The 21,347-nt window shown below is 37.7% G+C and overlaps 1 protein-coding gene across 2 annotated transcripts; it reads right to left on the reverse strand.

Annotated features, from left to right (window-relative positions):
* Positions 1-128: 128 nt before the first annotated feature.
* On the reverse strand, positions 129-17,246 carry rrbp1a (ribosome binding protein 1a). 2 transcript variants are annotated; one of them, XM_058795035.1, is made up of 29 exons: positions 17,020-17,246; positions 13,176-15,368; positions 10,812-10,966; positions 10,571-10,693; positions 9,991-10,143; positions 9,533-9,651; positions 9,117-9,270; positions 7,818-7,956; positions 7,422-7,549; positions 7,270-7,304; positions 6,669-6,723; positions 6,499-6,536; positions 6,324-6,405; positions 6,176-6,213; positions 5,997-6,072; positions 5,838-5,878; positions 5,624-5,711; positions 5,074-5,166; positions 4,627-4,719; positions 4,413-4,502; positions 4,236-4,328; positions 3,891-3,959; positions 3,317-3,403; positions 3,036-3,119; positions 2,811-2,891; positions 1,702-1,785; positions 1,523-1,618; positions 708-851; positions 129-622 (listed from the first exon to the last, which is right to left on the reverse strand). In XM_058795035.1, the coding sequence occupies exons 2-29, from the start codon at positions 15,349-15,351 to the stop codon at positions 584-586; spliced, it is 4,653 nt and encodes a 1,550-aa protein (XP_058651018.1). In that variant the 5' UTR covers positions 15,352-15,368; positions 17,020-17,246; the 3' UTR covers positions 129-583. The 2 variants fall into 2 exon arrangements, with proteins under 2 accessions (XP_058651018.1, XP_058651019.1); XM_058795036.1 differs by lacking the exon at positions 2,811-2,891.
* Positions 17,247-21,347: the final 4,101 nt, after the last annotated feature.

Genomic DNA, 21,347 nt, shown 5'->3' on the forward strand with positions numbered 1-21,347 from the left:
TATGCCAAAACAAACATTTTTTTAAACCTAAAGATTCTAATAATATTGATATGAAAAAAAAAAAATTTACATTTTTGGGTGAACTATTTCTTTAAAAAAAAAAAAAAGCAGGAAACATGACAGAAAAATAAAGCTATATTGCCATTTATTATCGAACTTACTACAATGATGTTGAAGCCAGCTACAGAGAGGGCATTCCAAATGCTGTACCCATGTACCAACACAATTATGCATACTCATTTACTTACAAGAAATTAATTGCACCAGTTAATGTACGCATAACGTACAATGCAGTTTCCCTTTTAACACTGACATCAGGAGGAGAGGTGCGGGAACACTAAGAATATATAAGGCAGTTGAGGAATATTTTCTGACATAGCCAGAAGTTTTCAGATGGAATGTGAAGTGAAAATATGTCCAGCACATCTCCGAAATAAAATGTTTGCATGAGTTACATTTCTCCAGAAGTCTTCAAACAAGTTCTCCCAAGATTATAGTACGACAAAAAAAGGAAGAAAAATTTCGGAATGCTTCATTTTGGTCATCTTAAGGCAATTTTTGGCAATTTGTTTTGGTTTACACCTCAAACAGAAGTGCCTTGCTTCAGCTCTCCATCACCCTCCTGGAAAACAAAGTACAAACAACGTTAACACAGGCATACAGCTATTTGTCCTATACACTTTTATTAATATGTATGATGTTTATACCTTGTCTTGCAGTTGATCTTGCAGGGTCCTGACTTTGTCTTTCTCTTTGGAAAGTTGGTCCTGACTGTTTCTAAGCAGTTGTTGGAGTTTGGTGGCTGCCTGACCCAAATCTTTGGTCATCTTTCGTTCCTTTTCTAGACACTCCTAAAACAAAGTCATGAGCATTAGGGATTTACATAGAAACTCAGTTCTAACAGTTAAACAAGAAACATTTTAGATAAAGCTTCAGTGCTTAAAAGTGCTTAATCATTCCATAATTTGAGTAATTTGACAAATTTTCTCTTCTTTCTTTCCTTCCTTTTTTTTTTTTTTCTTCATCAAAGGCTATAATCATAGCAAACTCAAGAATAATAAGATTTACAAAATCTTAATAATAATACCTAAGTGAACTGTACACAATTTAACAAGACGTTACAAAAATAAATGAATTACTTATTTAAGTAATTAATGGCACTAATTTACTTTGAGAAAAACATTTCCACAGCACCACTTTAACAGTGAAACAACACCTACGGGTGAGTCTTGTGTGACCAGTTCTACATCTTGTAAATACAGTTTGGATATTTCTATTTTCAAACCAAAACCAATGATTTGATCTTTCATTTATAACTGGATTCTCTTCATATACTTTGTTATGGATACATTTAATCCATTCCTTCTCCCACTTTTTGGAAATATAGAAATCTAGTACCAACATCAGATGTTGGTATTTCACATTGTCATTCCCAGCTGAAGTGCTTTCTTAGCAGCTTAAAAGGAGGAAAAAAACAAAAACCACATACACTGGTTATCAGCTATTCAAAGTTCAAAAATACCTTCAGCTGAACAACATCCTCCATGGCTGCAGCATCTCCAGCTGACTTCATCTGTTCTAGATGGCTCTGAAGCTGTTTTTTGAGGGCGTCCTGAGCCTATAAAGGATAAAATAATGTGTTTAATGAATAACATGTTTTTAAGAAATCAAGACGAAACAAGATCTTGGACACCACTGTACCTGCTCCACTTCTGCAGAGAGCTGCTGGTTTAGAGCCTGTTCACCTTGCAGTTTTTCCAACGTCTGCTCCAGCTGAGCCTGGACCTGACCAAACCAACAATACCACACAAGTAGATAAGTTATTGTAGCTAATCCATGAACTACTGCAAAACCTTTCCATGCCAGCCAACACAAGAGCTGCATTAGTGCACAATGCATCCAGAAAATTAGAGTAAAAACAAGCATAAAATCTTCAAAAAAAATAGTAGGATCTTCAAAGTAGTATGAGTTTAAAATACAATAGACAAATGTTAGTGGTTAAAAAAGGTGAGTGACAGAAAGAACCCAAGAGCGCCTGGGTTAACAGAAGCTGCTGAAACAAAATGCTGAAATATGAATGGTTAGAATTATGAGTAAAACATCCCCTCATTGGCAGCACTGGATAGGGAGAATAACATATGGCATATATATATATATATATATATATATATATATATATATATAGCCTCTTGTATAGGGTAAAATAATCTCAATGTGTAGAGTGAAATGAACTATGTAAATAAATTTGATTTAACTTTTCTATGGATATTTGGCGACTGGGTCTCATAACATAATCAGCAATGTAAGCAGTATTCCAGTCATCCATGTTTGGAAGACTTATTCTATAGCAGTGATTTTCAATCCTGTTCTTCGAGACTCACTGCTCTGCACATTTTCTATGTCTCCCTTATCTGACACACTCATTGGAGTTCATAGAGCTCTTTCCTAATGAGCTGATGATCTGAATCAGGTGTGTAAATTAGGGAGACATGCAAAATGTGCAGAGCTGTGGGTCCCCAGGAACAACTTTGAAAACCACTGTTCTACACTCTAAAAAGTGATAATAATAAAAGTAAATAATAATAAAAAAATAAAAAAAGTTAAGTCAACTTGACAATTCACTTAACTTATTTTTTCAATTATCATTTACTTAAAAATTTGAAGGCAACAGGTTTCCTCAATTTTTTTTAAGTTAAGTCAACTTATCACTTTTTACAGCATGTAGGCATTGGTAGCCATAGTTAGTACTGAAAAATCTATCTAAAACTGCCAAGTGAGGTGCAGGGTGCCTTTCTGTGTCGCACCCTAACCTGACACTCCTCCGCCTCAGGCTGCCCGTTCTCTGCCACTCCCTGAGCTCGCTTTGTCACGTCACTCAGTTGCTGCCTGACCTGGAAATAAAAGCTGTCACTCAACAAAACCAACTGTGTTTATTTTCCTTGGCAAAATCTCCTGTTTGGCACATGATTGTGGGTAAACAAAGAATAGTAGGTGTAAACCTGTAGCAAATGCTTCAGAGTTCAAGAGAAACTAACCTGTGAAAGCTCCTCCCTCTGCGTCTGTATCTCCTTCTGGGCTGCACTCAGCTGTCTTTCGGATTCTGCTAAAACATGCTTCAACTGAAAAACAAACAAAAAGGACTAGATCTCAAGATGTTTTCACAACCACGTCAGATGTTAAAACAACCTCTTCACAAAGGCAAAACCATTATTTAAAAATAAAATACAATAAAATGCACTGAATGACTGACTAATATGGCTTTGTATCTCATATTGTGTTTTAGTGAATAAGCCTTTAGGTAGGAGTGTGCGCTCACATCTTCAGATTGACTCTGGCTGTCAGTGGCCACCGACTGGAGCTGTTTCTCCAACTGGGCCTCGAGCAACATCACTTTCTGCTCCAGCTGCACAGGTGGGAAAAAAATGGATAGATACAGAATATAGATTGAATGAGAATTTCTGGTGAGAGAATGAGGAATATTGAGTGCCTTTGAAATTTACTTCTTTATATACACTTGGGTTCAAACTTCTAGGGTAGCATGAACCAGACAATAAACTAGTACAATAAACAATTCCTGGTATTGCCACAATAATTAATTTAACTTAAATTTAAGTTTTTAAGGACTCACGAGGACCTTATATATAAATGGTTAAATTTGCTAAAGTGGAGAAAAGGTCATTTGAATGTAAATCAATAATAAATGAAAATGCATTAGTTGAGTCCTAATATGGAATATTTTGATAATACTTTATTTCCTTAGGTCACTGGATTTTTCAGTTTATGATTTATTTATAGAGCCTGACATATTTTTTCACTCTGTAATTCTCATCTTTTGTATTCCTTTAGTGTCCTGCTGTACAAAAACTCATTTCCACAGGTGAAATCTGTACCTGTTGGGTTCTCTGGTTCTCTCTCAAGCTCTCTGTTGTCTCTTCTAATTCCTGCACCTTTTTGAGTGCCTACATAAAATGACAGATGGAAAAAAAATTAAATGACAGATTGAAACTTTCCCACTTGCTGTCACTTGGAGGTGGAATGACCCACCAAATTCCCCCTGAAATATTATGAACATTTTCCACATCAATACATGATTATTTTCTACAATTAAAGAAAATGAATAAACACTTCTTTATTATGGTACTTACATTGTGTCTGCAGATTTGTGTGTGTGTGTGTGTGTGTGTGTGTGTGTGTGTGTTTGTTTGTGTGTGTGTTAATACAGTGAATAAACCTACCATTCTCAGTTTCTCCTCTGACTCCATTATCTGGGTCTTCCACACTGTCTCCTCCTCCTCTACACTCTTCTGAAGTGTTTTCAGCATCCCCTCCTAAATAACATTAGGAAACAAATCCGGCTCGATCTCATTCCCATTAAGGCTTTGCTGAAACAGATTCTTGGTGTATAATCTCACCGTCTCAGCCAGTACACTCCTGTACTGTTCACACTCAGACTGTAATGTGCACTGACTCTCCTGGGCTGCCTGTAGTTTCCCCATTATCTCCTAATAATAATAACAACAACAGCATTGTAGTAACTACAAATATGCCTTACATCCCCAGTAGGGGGCAACAAAGACCCACTTTAAGATGATAATAGCACAAGGCCACAAACCGCAGCACACTTACCGCCATCTCTGTGCTTTGCTGGGATTCTTGGCTCTGTTGCTTTTGATTTAGCAACTCTTGTGCTTTCACAGCAAAGTCTTGCAGCCAGTTGGTCTGAAAAAAGAGAATGAGAGACTCAGGATTAGCTAGCATTCAAGGATGTGAATAGGGAAAGTGTATCAAGTACACTACCATGCATACTGAAAATTCAGCTTTCACAGCCATCACAGGAATACATTAACATTGTAAAAAATATTAATATAGAAAACAGTTATTTTAAATGGTAATCTAATTTACATTATTACTGTTTTTACTGTAATTATGATCAAAGAAATGCAGCCTTGGTGAACAAACTTTTGAATGGTACTGTATGTATAGAGGGACTTTTCCAAAACACACCAATATTACAAGTGGATCCAAAAACACAACTGAGAAATGAAACCATGAGAAAACTGAAATCCTAGACACCTGCGCTGTCTCTATGTTGATGTGTGGGAAAAGAGAATGAAGAACATCTTTGGTCTCAGCCTGGACAGATTTCAGCATGTCCTCCAAACTTTCCTGTAACAACATTATATGCTCAGTGACAGCTGAATGCAACATTTACATCAACACCTATAAACACAACGAAAATGCAAATCTAAGCACAGAAATTCAACAAAAAAATTGAATCTTCTATCTTAGTTAAAAGCTGAGACACTGGAATAAATAGTGGATTAACATGAAACATAAATGATTTGAGGTTTCTTTAAAACTAAAAACTGTTGAGTAAAATGATGACCCTTAACACTTCTTTTATCTCGGTCACCATTTTTACACACACAGAAAAACCTATATATGGTTCTTTAAAAGTCCTGAAATAGAAATGGAAGAACACTACAACAATCTTCTTTGTACAGCAAGACCACATAGCCAGCTGACATGAGATAAAATGTGTGCCTACGCATGTTTTATGAATCACTGTGTACGTGTAAGATAATGAAAAGCACGTCCACAGTCGTCTCAGTTGGCTACTTACGTAACTCTTGCCTTGTGACTGATTTAGTTCCTTGAGCTGCTGCACTTCCTGTTGTAGTGATGTCACTAGGCTCTCTTTTTCAGTGACACTGAAAAACAAAAACAAAAAACACTCGGCTTTTGTAGAGGAAGACACTTATCACAGAATGGTGTTAATGTGGGTGGCTGACAGGAACATACACATGCAGTGGCCTACAGTAGAACTGAATATGTACCTTTTATGTAGTGACTCCAGCTTGGCTGTGCTGTCTGCCAGCTGTAAATGAAAAGTGCATTATTAGAAAATGGTGGCTTGTTTTAAACTAACAAATGATACACTTCAGCTTTAAAAGTCACCCATACTAATATAAAAATAACAGTGAAGTCTCTCTTACTTTAGTGTCATACTGTTCTTTACACTGCTTCATCTCTTCTTCACACAGAGCCACCCGAGACTCTCTTTCTTCCAAACTACAGGAACAGGAAAAAGAGAACATATGGCATTTAAATCTTAATAAGAGAATGAGAAAAACATGAATTTGAAGCTGTTGTTTGCATCACAACTGACGCATACCTATTTTGAAGCTGTTCCAGCATTTCTGTGTTTTCAAGCTAGGAATAATAAAAATAAAAAAAAATGTAAAAAAAATGGGATTAATGGTTAAGCCTAAATTGAATTATTGTTTGAAGTGTGAGGGTTAGTTAGCATATGATAAACTTACTCTGGTGAGGTCTGAACTTTTTTCTTTAACTTGTTGGAGCTCTCCCTGAAGAGTTGCTATTTGGTCATCCTTTTCTTTAATGCTTCAATTCAAAGGAAAATATAAAATAAACAGATTTAAATCATTCAAATCAACTACTGAAATGTATTAAGCATCAGAAAACATCATATCGTACCTGTGCTGCAACTGCTGCACCTTTGTTGTGTTATCCACCTGAAGAGGACATGTGATTGGTTCAAATAAGGTAGCACAACAAATCACATTTTACACATTATAAATCAAAAGTTATTAATGAAATACTAAAATGAGCTGAAAATATCTAAAAAGCAGTATGTTCGGCTTCACCTGATTGGATATGATGTTTTTGAGTTGGATCAGTTCCTCTTCTTTCTCCTTCAGGCTAGAGATTAACCAATCAATGTGAATTCATGTTTAAAAAATGTATTAATGCATATTTTTTTTTGTTTAATTGTACTAAAATTGTGTGACTTATGCAAAAAAAAACAAGAAAATTTGTCACTGGAGAAAAAAAATAAACATTTCATTTTCATCTGAAAACAAGTCTTATCAACTTACACAATTTTTGCATCTCAAGCAAATATATGACCCTGGACCACAAAACCAGTCTCAAGTTGCTGGGGTATATTTGTAGCAATAGGCAAAAATAAACTGTATGGGTCAAAATTATAAATTTGAAATGTATAAATGTATAAAAACTTATTAGTAATATGCATTGATAAGAACTTAATTTGGACAACTTTAAAGGCACTTTTCTCAATATTTTGACGTTTTTGCACCCTCAGATTCCAAATTTTCAAATAGTTGCATCTCAGCCAAATATTCTCCGATCCGAACAAACCATACATCAATGGAAATTTTCATGATGAAAAATTGACAGTTAAGACTGGTTTTGTGGTCCAGGGTCACATATGGCCTTATATCTTACCTGCTCTTTGCTTGCTCCAGTTCAGTCATCAAAGCCTGTAAATATTAGACATGCAAATTACCTCACAACCATATATTTCATTATTTACACAATGTTTAACAAACTTTCAGCCATTTATTCTATTTGACACATCTCAGAAAGTAGAATGTCACCTCTGAATTGTGGTTCTGTTCTTTGCTCTGGCTCGCCTCCAGCAGTTTCAGCTGGCTCTGCAGACTCTCCAACTGTCCGGTCTGCTCTTTCATTTCCGCCTCCATACTGGCCACACGAGCTTGAGCCTCTAAAACAGTGCAGTTACGAAGAGAAAAATTATTTTAAATTACTAATTCGCTGATGTTTTTGTCCAAAGCGACATATAGTGCACAAGAAACCTGATGATAAGCGTTTTGTTAGAGGACACATTGTGGATACTGCATGCATTACACCTTGCACGATTTGCAGCTCAGATCTAACCAACTTTTTCAGTTATAAAGAAATGTTTTTAAAGCAGACTGAATCTTGTGGTTCTACAGAGTGCTTCCTTGCTTAAGAACCAAGTGGGTGCTGACCTGCTAGAGCAGTGGCGTCTTTCTGAGCTTGTTCAAGCTGTGTCTGAAGGCTGTTTCTGCTGCTCTGGGTCTGTCTGAGCTCCTCACTCACTTCCTCCAGACGCTTCTGCAGTGCCTGTTCACTGCTCACCTTGTTTGCCTGCAGGGGACAAAGCATGAAAGCAGAAAACATAGTTCAGGTTTGGTCGCACAATGCCACTAAATTCAGAGTCTTTATGAACCAAATAGGTGAAATCTCATAAACAGCAGAGTACAGTGCTAGCAACACCAAGGTCATAGGTTCGATACCTAGGGAAAGCAAGAACTGATGAAATGTGAAATGTGTACCTTGAATGCAATCCAAGTCGCTTTGGATAGACACAATGGACCATAACCACCTAAAATTTTTAGACACCTAAAACAGTAGCCACAATTTTGTGTTCTGATGTGATAAACAACATTCAAACAAGTTTTTCTTTTTCGGAGGAAGGCAATGTAAATTCAATTTATTTTATGTCCTAATGTTTATTTAGACTAACTTCTAAGTGGGAACCAACATAACATAGGAACAAAGAATTCTCCTTGTTTGATCACTCAGAGATTATATCACAACCTTACGAAAAATAAGGCTTCTCATAAGGTTGCTCTACACAAAACAATTCTTTTTAGATCACTGACTCACACTCTCCAGACATTACCCATGTCTCTCCTAAGCCAGTACACCCTCTAGATGCTTAAAATGGGCTTAGGACACACTTCAACACAAGGCTGCCTTTTATTCAGTGGTCTTTGGTTTGTAGCAGAGGATCAGCGTAGAGACGTTTTATCTGTGTTTCCAGTATGAATAATCAGATAATTCTGCCTGAAACTGTACTGCTCAGGCAGGCTCACATTCCAGATTGCTCGAAGAAGCGCTTCCCTGTAGTGCGGGCCATGTTCCAAACCACAGAGCACTGCTGAGCGATCAAACTGGCAATCAAATGTTCTGCCAGCATGTGAACAATCCCATTAGTAGAGGCACCAGCACAGGGGGGTCAAAGCCTCAGCTTTACCAGCAAGCCTAATCAAGCTTCTTAAATACACACACAGATTGCAAGAAACTAAGCTTGCCTACCTGCGGATGTGCAAGGCTAAACAGCTCAGCGAGAAGTAGCGGAAAGCTCTAATGAGGCTGGTGCTCATGCTGGGAGATGTTTTATAAGAATTGGAGTGGCATTTTGATCTCTTTCATAAGAGGCATCACAAAACAAACTACAACTCAGCAAACTAAACAACAGGAATGATTGGCGTCTGTGGTGCAAAGAAGGGTGAGTTTCTGACCTGCAGCTGGGTCAGTTGTTTCTCAGCCATGGCAGCTTTAGATTCCAGATTTTTCCTGAGCTGTTCGTCACCCTGCAAGGCCTCGTTCTTCTCCACCAGCTCCTTATTCAGTCGAATACAGTCCTGACGCAGTTTGGCCAATTCAGCATTTTGTCTAATGGATCAAAAAAATAAATAAATTACCATTCTGGACAACCCAGTGTAGTTGTCATCATAACCAGTGGCAATCAACGACAACAACCCACATGAAGACATTTTGACGGCTGCTTGGATACTACTGTTGCAATCTTATTGGTCAAAAGTTGAGATCATCCAGGTGTTGTCTCTGATATAAAACAATGTTTGTCACTATTATGAAACAGATGAATTAAGCAAGCAAGACATTATTGGGTTTGGCAGGAGCTGTAGGTTCATACTTGCTCTCCGTCTGACTGGTGGCTTGGTTAAGCGCATCTCTGAGGATAGAGTTTTCCTGCTGTAGACGGGCCAGCTGAGCATTAGGGCCTTTCTCCAGCTGGTCCTGGAGAGCCAAGATCTAAGGAAGAGCAGAAAGGGCTAAAGGTAAAGGTCAGGTAAATATTAAGGTTGCCAAAGCTCACTAATGTGATTAATTAAAAGCATCTAATCCTGTTAAATTGAATGCATTGACTTATACCTAACATTAATGAGAAAACGTCCATCTATGTTACAATGTATAACAAATAAATGCATATTTTGGAAGAAAAAGAGTTTGGTCACTTCATAATTTGAGATTAACCGTGTTTTTTTCACAATTTTCTGTCCTACTAAATAAATATTTTACTAGATGTCCTTGTAATCACATGACTTTTTAGACAGTCTTGCTACCATGCAGGTGTATGGCAGGGAATCTCACTTTGGCATTAAGCTGCTGAGTCTCCGCAAGGTGGTCTTGATAACTGGCCTGCATGCGTGCTTGCAGGGCGATAATGTCCTGCTCTCGCTTACTCAGCTGAGAGCTCAGCCTGGTCTCTACAGACGCCACCTTTGACTTCTCCACAGAGAGATCCTATACACAAACATAAATCATACAAAGGTCATGATCTGGCGTGAAAACAGGCCATTACAATACTTGTGGCTTCTTGTGTAGGGTTGTGTAGAGCTGGTAAAAAATAAATAAATAAATAAATTGTAGACTACCATTCAAAAGTTTTGGGTCGGTATGAAAATTATTACTTATATTCAACTAGGACTCATTAAACTGATCAAAAGTAATGACTGTTTTCAACATTACTAACCCCAAACTTTTGAATAGTAATGTAGGTTTAAACCTTGGCACTATCACCATCAGACCAAAGCAAAATATTTAATCAAGAGACTGGCCAGTTTTACCCTAAGAGAGTTCATATAAGGTTTAATGCGTGTGCACATATCAAACTTTTCCTAATTTGTATGAAATTATTTTTTTAGACTGGCATGAGTGTTTCAGGCCTCACTTTAGTCAAATCCCTCAGTCGACTTTTAACAGCTGCTGAGTCTTCCTGCTCAGCTGCCAGCTGCTTGTCTCGTTCTTCCAGCTGTTTCTTCAGCACAACTACCGGATCACCCTTCTGTGTGGCCTATAAACATGCATAAACCTCTGTTTAGACAAACTTCCTGGTTGAGTTTAAATAAAGTGAAAGATCACTCATTTAAAAATATAAAACAATACATAAAAAAAACGATTTTAGGAAGTACCTTGTGCCATGTGTCCTGAATAATGCCAGCCTTATCAGACAGAATCTCAATGAGCTGCTGGGCCTCTCCTTCAGTGAACACCATACTCCTCACCGTGGAAAGCAGGGCCTTGTAGGGCAGGTAGAGTGGACTGTCCACGGGGTCTGCAGCCACCGCTAGAGAGAAAGAAACAAAAAAACAGATCATTTATTAAGGTTATGCCTAAGAAAAAAAAAGTAAAATACAAATAACAGAACTCACAGAGTTAACTGCTATCCACTGAGAAAACAGTTACATCCTTTTGGAGTGCCGGTGTGTCATTCTGTATTTCAGAGACACTAAATCAGAAAGCTAAGAAGTGCTCTGTGGAAAAACTGTCTCTGGTCGCAGCAGGGCATCCACTAAGCTAAAGTAATTGTGTTTATGAGCGAATTCTCCAAATCATTTTATTACACTCCTAAACATTCCCTAAACACCCACAGCATGATCTCCAGCATCCAATCAAACATGTTGAGAACAGCACAGTCATAAAATAAAACAGACAGACCAAAACAAGTGCAGCTTCCAGAGAATGACGTGTACAATACAGTTAACTGAATGCTTGTACAGTGCTGTGTGCATGCACTTTCATGTTCTTTATTGACTAGCTGTGTTATTTAGACAGTGCCAAGATGGCATGAGTGTAGTGTGGCACCAGGGAGAGATGGCACCCAGGACTGATGATAAACTTCTATTGTCCAGTCACTAAAGGCCTTTGTGTGCTCCCCTAATGGAGCAGCTGAGGCAAAAATATTGTTTGAACAGGGCTGTGCTTCGTGAAGAGGAGTGAAATTCTGGGTGCACGGAAACGCACCTGAGTGCTGCCACAAAATCTCTGCATTTTCCCATGGCCAAAGCAGAGCAATACCTCATCACAAGTGAGTGGAAAATTCATAAAGACTGACTCTGTATGCATGTGTGAAAAGAGTTCAAAAGAGTTTGAGAAAGAAATGTTTGACCACAAAAAAAAAAAACTACAGTAGTAATGAGACATGACCAGAGTTATTTTATCATAATTTAATAGATTAAAGTATTATACATTTTTTAATTAGTTTTTATTTACATTTGTATTTATCTTTTACTTTAAGTTCTTGCAATTTAGTCATTTTTATTAGTTTTTCTCTATTTAGTTTTGATAAATCTATTGCATTTCTAGTTTTAGAAATTTTACTACAACTTAACATGTCAGCTAACTAAAATTGTTTTTTATATTTTATTTCAATTAACAAATGTTTTTTATTATTAGTTTTACTTAACACTGAAAGGTTGACTATTCTAACAATAAATTAACTAAAGAGTTGAGCGATTTATCTAGATTTGTTTGCTCTATTTTGTGTTGTGACTAATCGAATTTGACAATATGTAGTTTTTCACATCTTGACAGAGTGTGCAAAAAGAGAAAGAAAGGCACAGGGAATAAAGTGAAGTCAAAATTATGCATAACATCATAAGAATCAAGGGCAAGGCAGAATGTGAAACTGTTATTAAATGAAACTCAATCTGTGCGCTTAAGAGCCCGTGAACTAGCACACACACGTGCATGAAAACAAGCACAAGAGCAGAAGAATGCAGCTCACTGCCTCCATTCCCCTGTGAGTAACACTTCAGACAGAAACAAACTCTGTGCACTCTGCAACCAATCAGAGCCAACATCAGCAAATAAGGAGTAGTGCTATTCCAACACCCCGCCCACAAAGGAAATAGAGCACATCAGTGCTATTTGTCAGTAGAAACAATCCAGACGGTACTCTGAACGAGATGAATGACATCAGGAAGTGACACGTATATAAACTTAAGAGTCAGCCACTTCACATACACCATATTTTCAGGTTTTCCAGGCTCCACTTGGAGGTTTATTAAATGTAGATGTCATCTGTGTGGTCTAGCCAAAACAGTTTTATCTCTGTGTATTTAAGGGTCTGGCAAACCAATCAGAAGTATCTTGTTATTGCACACTGAGGCCATACTTCCTTTAACACATACCTGGATCCAATATATTCATTTGGATTGGCTTTTTTAAATTAGCATCTGCTACACTTTAGAAAAATTACACTGCATTCGCCTGATAATGTAAAATTAATAGGAATAGGAAAAAGAGTAATAGAAAAACTACAACTCCTAAGGTTTGATGATGCCTTAGTGCATCATACTGACTACCATTGAAAGATATTTTTATTAATAACAATATTATTGTTATTCATTATGCCAATTAAGTGAAAAGGCTAAAAATTTACAGTTGCAAAGAGAAACAGGAGAGGGCAGCCTCCTCCACTTTAGGTCTGTGCAGCCCGCCTAGTAATAATCTGACCACTTAATATAGGTGATTTTGTGGAGATAATAGCATACCTGGCTCTGACTTCTTCTTGGATCCTCCTTTCTTCTTAGCTGGTGCATCCTGTTTGGGCTCTTCTGCTTTGGCCGGCACAGCAGTTGCTGAGACAGCTTTCGGAGTACCCACTGGAGGCACTGCCATGACAGGAACTTTTTTGGTCACCATCTCCAATGGAGCCACAGATTTGGGCTGAATCTCAGCAGAAACAGACTCTGCTTTGGCTTTCTTCTTTCTCTTTTCCTTAGGAGATGGGGCAGGCGGAGCATCTTCAGGAGCAGGACGGGATACAGGAGGGGTAGGACCTGCAGAATCTTTTTGGGAAGGGGCCAGGGCAGGTGGACTGGGTTTACGGTCGGGTGGAGAGGATTTCTGCACTTGGGCTGGTGGAGTGACTTTCCGGGCTGGGGCAGGTGAGGCAGCTTTCTGGGTCGGGGCATTTGAAGCAGCCTTTTGGGTTTGGACAGGCTGAGAAGATTTCTGTGTTGGGGCAGTTGGAACATCCTTTTGGGTTTGGGCAGGCTGAGAAGATTTCTGTGTTGGGGCAGTTGGAGCAGCCTTTTGGGTTTGGGCAGGCTGAGAAGATTTCTGTGTTGGGGCAGTTGGAGCAGCCTTTTGGGTTTGGGCAGGCTGAGAAGATTTCTGTGTTGGGGCAGTTGGAGCAGCCTTTTGGATTTGAGCAGGCTGAGAAGATTTCTGTGTTGGGGCAGTTGGAGCAGCCTTTTGGGTTTGGGCAGGCTGAGAAGATTTCTGTGTTGGGGCAGTTGGAGCAGCCTTTTGGATTTGAGCAGGCTGAGAAGATTTCTGTGTTGGGGCAGTTGGAGCAGCCTTTTGGATTTGAGCAGGCTGAGAAGATTTCTGTGTTGGGGCAGTTGGAGCAGCCTTTTGGATTTGAGCAGGCTGAGAAGATTTCTGTGTTGGGGCAGTTGGAACATCCTTTTGGGTTTGGGCAGGCTGAGAAGATTTCTGTGTTGGGGCAGTTGGAGCAGCCTTTTGAGTTTGGGCAGGCTGAGAAGATTTCTGTGTTGGGGCAGTTGGAGCAGCCTTTTGGGTTTGGGCAGGCTGAGAAGATTTCTGTGTTGGGGCAGTTGGAGCAGCCTTTTGGATTTGAGCAGGCTGAGAAGATTTCTGTGTTGGGGCAGTTGGAGCAGCCTTTTGGGTTTGGGCAGGCTGAGAAGATTTCTGTGTTGGGGCAGTTGGAGCAGCCTTTTGGATTTGAGCAGGCTGAGAAGATTTCTGTGTTGGGGCAGTTGGAGCAGCCTTTTGGATTTGAGCAGGCTGAGAAGATTTCTGTGTTGGGGCAGTTGGAGCAGCCTTTTGGATTTGAGCAGGCTGAGAAGATTTCTGTGTTGGGGCAGTTGGAGCAGCCTTTTGGGATTGGGCAGGTTGAGAGGATTTTTGTGTTGGGGCAGTTGGAGCAGCCTTTTGAGTTTGAGCAGATTTTTGTGCAGGGGCCGGTGGAGCGACTTTCTGGTCTGGGGCAGGTGGAGCTGCTTTCTGGGCTGGAACAGGTAGAGTGGCTTTCTGGGCATTTGAAGCAGACTTCTGAGCAGGGACAGGTGAAGCGGATTCCTGTACAGGGGCAGCTGGAACAGACTTTTGGGCTGGTGCCGGTGAAGATTTCTGGGTAGGAGGAGGTGAAGCAGATTTCTGGGCAGAGGGAGTTGGAGAGGATTTCTGGGCAGGAGGCGCTGGAGTAGACTTTTGCATAGGTTCAGCAGATTTCTGGGCCGGGCCAGGTGGAGTTGATTTTTGGGCTGGGACAGTTGAAGCTGATTTCTGAGCCGGGGCAGGTGGAGTGGGCTTCTGAGAAGGGGTGGATTGGGGAGACTTCTGAGCTGTGGCCTCTTGTTTAGGTACTGGTGTAGAAACTTGTTCCTGGGCTAGAGGAATGGGCTCAGCTGGCACTTCTGTTACCTCAGGGGTGGCCTCTGACTCCAGGAGCTTCCCGTTGGGCTTATCTTCCTTTTTCTTAGTACGATTTTTCTTCTCAGCTGCCTTGTCCTTTTTCTTCTTGTCTGACCGTTGGCCAGATGGAGTCTTCCCCTGCTCCTTCCGCTGCTTGGCTATAGCTTCTTCATATGAGGTCTCCTTCATGGAAAATGTTGAGACCAGAGCAATCCCAATGGCTGAGAACACCATGAAGCCACCAAACACCACAATTCCAAGGGTCTGAGGATCGTAGATATCCATGACTGCTAGTTTCCGTTCTGATTAAAAAGAAAAAAAAAAGTGTAAGGTTTGGTGTACTTTTGTCAGTAATATTTGTATATTCAAATACATTAAAATATATTCCATATATTTTAAAGTTCCACATTAAGGCACCTAAAGCTTCCAGTAACGTGAGTCCCTCTTACCTTCAGATTATCTTTATCAAACACATATTTGTCGCTGTACTAGATCAAATTTTACACCAAGGACATTTTACTAAGTTGGCTTTTGAATGTTGACCTGAAGAAAAGCTTTTTTCATACAATATACAAACACTGCATTTGGTAGAAGAGGACCATGCAACCCAAAAAAAAAAAAAAACAAGTATAGATGTCCAAGTGTGCTACCCTCAATTTCTACTACAAAATCTTTGACGAAAAGCTGCTTCCCTACAACATGCAAACACACTGTTTGGTAAAAAAAGGAGTTATGTAAGAGAGTTTTCCATTCCACCATGTGCTGCTGTCTGCAAATTTCTATACTCTGCTGCTTCCATGGGATTCATGCCAATCTCACACTTCAAATGTGCACCAAGTCACAAATGCATTGCAAAAAAAGCTGTGAACTTGACATATCCCAGAAGCAAGAACAATCTAGACTACTTTCAGAGCACAATAGAGGTTTAGTGGGCATCGGTAACTTGTACATTAGAATGCTAAGTTTTTGGGTAAACAGATTTGCACATAAACTGCTATTTTCCATAGCCTTAAACTATGTTCCCTTGTGTTGTACTTATAATGACTTGATTGGGTGCCAATTAATTATTAGATTAGATTAGATTATACAGGAAACTTAAATGAATGAAAACACATAATCAATATCAGATTTAAAAAATCTATACTGTAAGATTATTTGCATTATGTTTATACCTTGATATCCACTTATAGACATGCTCATTTATAGTGAAATGTGCCAACAGGAGATAGGGGGGGGCAATTTTTTCTCTGAAATTTCAATGATTATGCCTGTAAAATGTGACAGACTACATTTATGTTGTACATTTATTTCCGTCTTACATATTTAAATGTTATAAGAAATAATCATTAATAATAGTTATTATTTGGCTCATTTGCAGTGACTTTACTGGTAGCCATTTAAAGTACAAATAGGAAATGACGGGGAGATTCAATATTTGCTATGAGACTGAATTAAAAGATTGATTCATATTAGATAAAACAGGATTTGTTCCATATTCTCATATGACACCTATTCATAATGTTGCTGATCAATGAACATACAATCAAGGCTGAGAGTTTGTGAACTCTAACGTTACAGCAATATTTGAAGTATGAATGATCTATCAAAATGATGTGTTTAAACAAATTTCGGATAATTCTCACAAACATTAAAGCTGTTAGAGCCGAAATGCGTTATTTAATATACAGGTTTTTTTGCTAGCTCACAAAGGAAAAGCTGGAGTTAACTGTCTGCCTACAACAGAGCATCACTCGAACCAAATTGTGAAACCACTTATTATACTCATGCTATTCGCTTCGTAACTGCAATAAAATGTCTTCAATCCACTGGGCTTACGAGCTAGTTAAAGAGGGGAGTAAATAAACGGGAGAGATCAAAGTTTACTGCTAATTGCTACTGAAAATCTTTTAAGCTTATAATGAATAACGCCATAACAAAAGCTTTAAATCTCACCTTTTCTCGCGGCAGATTTCCGTTGGATGAATCACTTCAGGAAGAGTTTAAACAGAAGTGACTATCTCGAATCCAACAGCCTCACCTCTCCAGCCAAAAAAACAAAACAAAAAAAAACAAAAAAATTCTTATCCCCAGCTTGAGGAGTCAGTCGATGTCTGTGTGGAGTCGTGGCACTTTCTCGCGCTGGCATTACGCCGGTCAGTGGCCCACATTCCGTTCATCCTGAAGACAGCTGATTGGCTAGAGTGGAGTCAGTCAAACAGCTACGAACCAATAGAATTTTGTTGTCGTAAAAGAAGGCTGGTCCTTTTTATTTTAATGGGAGTTGTAGTTTTTTTACTCGGGTTGTTAAACAATTCTTTCAAAAAATACAGTCACAGATTTCAATTGACTACCAAACGATTCCTATATATATATATATATATATATATATATATATATATATATATATATGTGTGTGTGTATATTTATTTAACTGAATTTTCTTTAAAATACAGCCTTCAATGTCCACCATTTGTTTCACATGAAAATAACTTTTAATGGATAATAATTCCATATTTAATGGATTAGATGTCTCGAAAAATAAGAAAATAAGAAACAATACCTTGCTGTGAACATTTATACAAAAGAAAATCCAGCTTGAAGGAAACTGTTTTCAGAGTCATTACCATTTATATCATTCTTATGAGACTGCTTTAAAGGTTGTTTACAACAGTTTAATATCCTGTGACTGTGGGCAAAGACTGTTTTAAAAGTACTCTGTAAATGAAGGTGTTAATTATTTATTGCTAATGTCCTTCACAAATCAATATAAGATAAGTCCATATTTACAATCTTTATCTTCATTTGTCTTAAGCTTATACCATGACATTCATTTATGGAGCTGTTTATTGAACATAGATGAACATATATTGAACATAAAAAATATCTTAATTTACTTTTGAAAGTTTATTCTTTGGTTGGTTGTGTTGTGTTAGGTGTAACATTCATTTGTTTAGCAGCGGGTGTGGTTTCCATAGAGCACTGGAACATCAGTAGAAACGTTTGTAAATATTTAAACATTTAAATGTTCTACAAATAATATTATTTAATTATAACTTTAAAAACCATGAATGAGGCTTCAAAACATATCATGCTTTGTACAAGTCAAACATACATCACTGTACTCTTCAAAGCAGATTTTAAGAACTGCAAGGATTCATATTTACTTTAAAGGAGTGGATGCACACATTCCACATTCATTTGTTTATTGTGTATTACCATGGTGTAATAGTACTCACAGAATCAAATCGAATAAGAGGGCGTTGAAAGTACTATACAGTAAAGTAGATTTAGTGTGTCACTCCACACCTTCTTGCCTCTCCTAACAAACACAAGTAATTTCCGGCATGCTTTCATTTAATTACTTTCCAGGTGAAATGTCTTGTCATTGTGGTTTTTCTTTGCAGTTTACACTTCTATATACCCACAGAATATTCTTATATAGGTGACAATAGTATATAATTACTGCATTATTCAGACTTCGTTTTCTTTGTAGTTGCATAATCCTCTACTGTTGAACCTGTCATGTATAACAGATCACACATTTGCAAAATTTTTATTTTGTGATATACAAGTTAAATACATTTTCTTCAAATCTATCAAATCAAAAGTCCAAACATATCCTAATTCAATATTTTCGAATGTTTATTCACCCTCAGGATCAAAAACAGTGTCCACAAAATGTATTTGCTTCATAATAGTCTTGAGTTTTACAACAGGTACGTATGTAAATGTTAGAAAAACTGCACGAAACTGTTGGTTTTACTGCTGACTCATGGACTTATCGGTCAGCCATTCGAGGTCAAGTCAACGTGGTCTGTTTGCTTAGTGAGTGAGAAAGTTAGAGTTACAGTAGTGCATGGTCTAGAAAAGTATTGTCAAAGGACTATTCACATTTTTTCATTCATTGCTTGTTATTGTCTAACCCTAATGGTTGTAATTAGCACATGTACATAAATGCAAAATAATAATAAATGCTACCTTATTTGTTCATATTAAATGCGTTCACTTTAAAAATCAAGCTGGAAACAAAAACATAATAAATATTCTAAAAATGTTTTTGCATTTATACAAAAATACAGTGCAAACAGCATGTAATTTTAGTCTTTTGCAGTGTTCTCTAGTCTAGAGCACAGATGGAGCCCAGAACATTATATAACCTATAATAAATGACTGCATGGTGTGGATAGTGTCTCAGCTGTTACTGCAATATTTGATGTCTGTAGAGCAAACAAAACTGCTTCTCCAACTTTATCAAGAGAAGCAGACAAACTGGTCTGCTTATTCAAGGTATATATACATTTCTGAGAATCATACATCCAGATTTCTGTCAGAGCTAATTTGCTTTCTGTTCTTTTTGTACTGAGTTTTCATCACATTTTCATTAGGTCCATTTATGATGTTAGTTATAAAGTAATTATTTAGAGTTTCAGGTCCATTTTTATTCATTTATGTATGCATTTATTTATGTATTTATTTATTTATGTACACTTTTACTTGTGTCTAATATGTACTTGGATTGAACACCCTGAAGCAGACTCTTATCTAACCACTCAATGGACTGATCGCAGAGGAATCAGAGCAGATGCTCTCACTGACTTCAGAGAATATCGTGGAGTACTTCAGAGCACTTTCAGCACAGAGTTTCTAACTCTTTATACTGTCTGGGTTACAGCAAAATATTCTGTCAGTTTGCATGCTCATTATGAGTTTTGTCCCTTTTGTAGTCTTGCTGGGTAGCTCCGCCCATTGTGAAATCTCATTGGCCAAAAAACGCTCCATTAATCAGGAAATACTCCTAAATATCTTCTGATTGATATTGACTTTTTATGCCACTGTCAACTTCACTGTCCTCTATTTCTTTTGTTCATTTCAAGATCTAAGTTCTGTTAACACCACTTTAAAAGAAATACAAATATTAAACTGTCAGTCAGCGATCACTTTATACATATCAGTCAACAAAGAAGTAATTTTACATGCACCAAGTTCCATATAACATGAACTTATCTATTACCTTCCCAGTTTTACCTGAGACTATTTTTAAGTGACTCATTGCATTTTTTCTCTTAACCGTTCACAGCCTTTCTTTCTTTGAAAAAAGAAAAAGAAGAAAAAAAAACGTGCGGGTACATTGCCCTTGCCATCTTCTGTTTTGTGCAGGTGCAGTCATTTGACACAGGACAAGGCACTCTGACCCAGAATTCTGACATGTGATTGGGTAATCCAAAGACAATCTTGAAACTCTGTAGGAAAGTAGGTCCGTAAAATGATTTTTAGATTGTGGTTAAAAGGAAACTGGGACAGAAGTATATAAAGATTTAATGGCATTGTAAGAACATAATGAAAGTCTAGTATGACTGGAAAGTGGGTGGAATTGTATTGGATGACCCACTTAACGTCTTATATTTCTGTTTCAGCGGCTCAACTTTGTATTGTATGTAAGGGAGAACGTACATTCAGCCTTTACACTTCCTGTTAGGGTCCTGATCGGTTGCTTTTGTATTATGAAGGACAGACTGACATTATTCTCATTTTTATTGAACTTCTATCCAAATAAATAAATGGACACTAAATTCCTGTTGAAATTATTTTATTATGTGTTCACTGCTAAGTGACATAAAAGACGTGAAACTACACAGTAAAAATGCTACAGAAAAAAACAACAAAAAACCCACTTTAATTTGTAACATTAAGTTCTCTTACTATACAGGGAAAAATTGCAATAGATTTAACCTTACATTTAATGTAATTTTACAGCAAAATACTGATGAATGTACAGTTTATAAATAAAAACCCGCAAAATGACAGTATTCTCTGGGTGACACTTCATATTTGATGGTATTTTGTTTAGATTATTATGTTTTGTGATCGGTATCAAATATCAGTTATGTATATTAGGATTATATGTTACAACTCGTGTTGTTAATGAATGTTTATTGCATTATTTTAGTGCAATGTGTTACCATGATGGTGTTTTGTGTTTGTGTGTATGACACTGTATGCACCATAGTTTGCAGATTATTATTTACCACAGCTTAAAGGTTATTTGCAATTAACTTTGCTTCATCCTGTGGCTTTTTCTTTACCACCTATGTTACTGTAGTGGTTGTTAGTATATGTTAAAAGTACAAACCAGATATTAGTAGCAGCTTGGCCTTGACCTTTAAGCAGAAAAGGCTGTAGGATTTACCAGATTAAAATGTTTTTGTTGTTTTGTAAACAGTCTGTAAATACGTTCACATTTTTACTGTATTATTATAGAATTATTCTGGCAAACACATCTG

Source organism: Onychostoma macrolepis, chromosome 13, assembly GCF_012432095.1.
Source record: "Onychostoma macrolepis isolate SWU-2019 chromosome 13, ASM1243209v1, whole genome shotgun sequence".
NCBI lineage: Eukaryota > Metazoa > Chordata > Actinopteri > Cypriniformes > Cyprinidae > Onychostoma > Onychostoma macrolepis.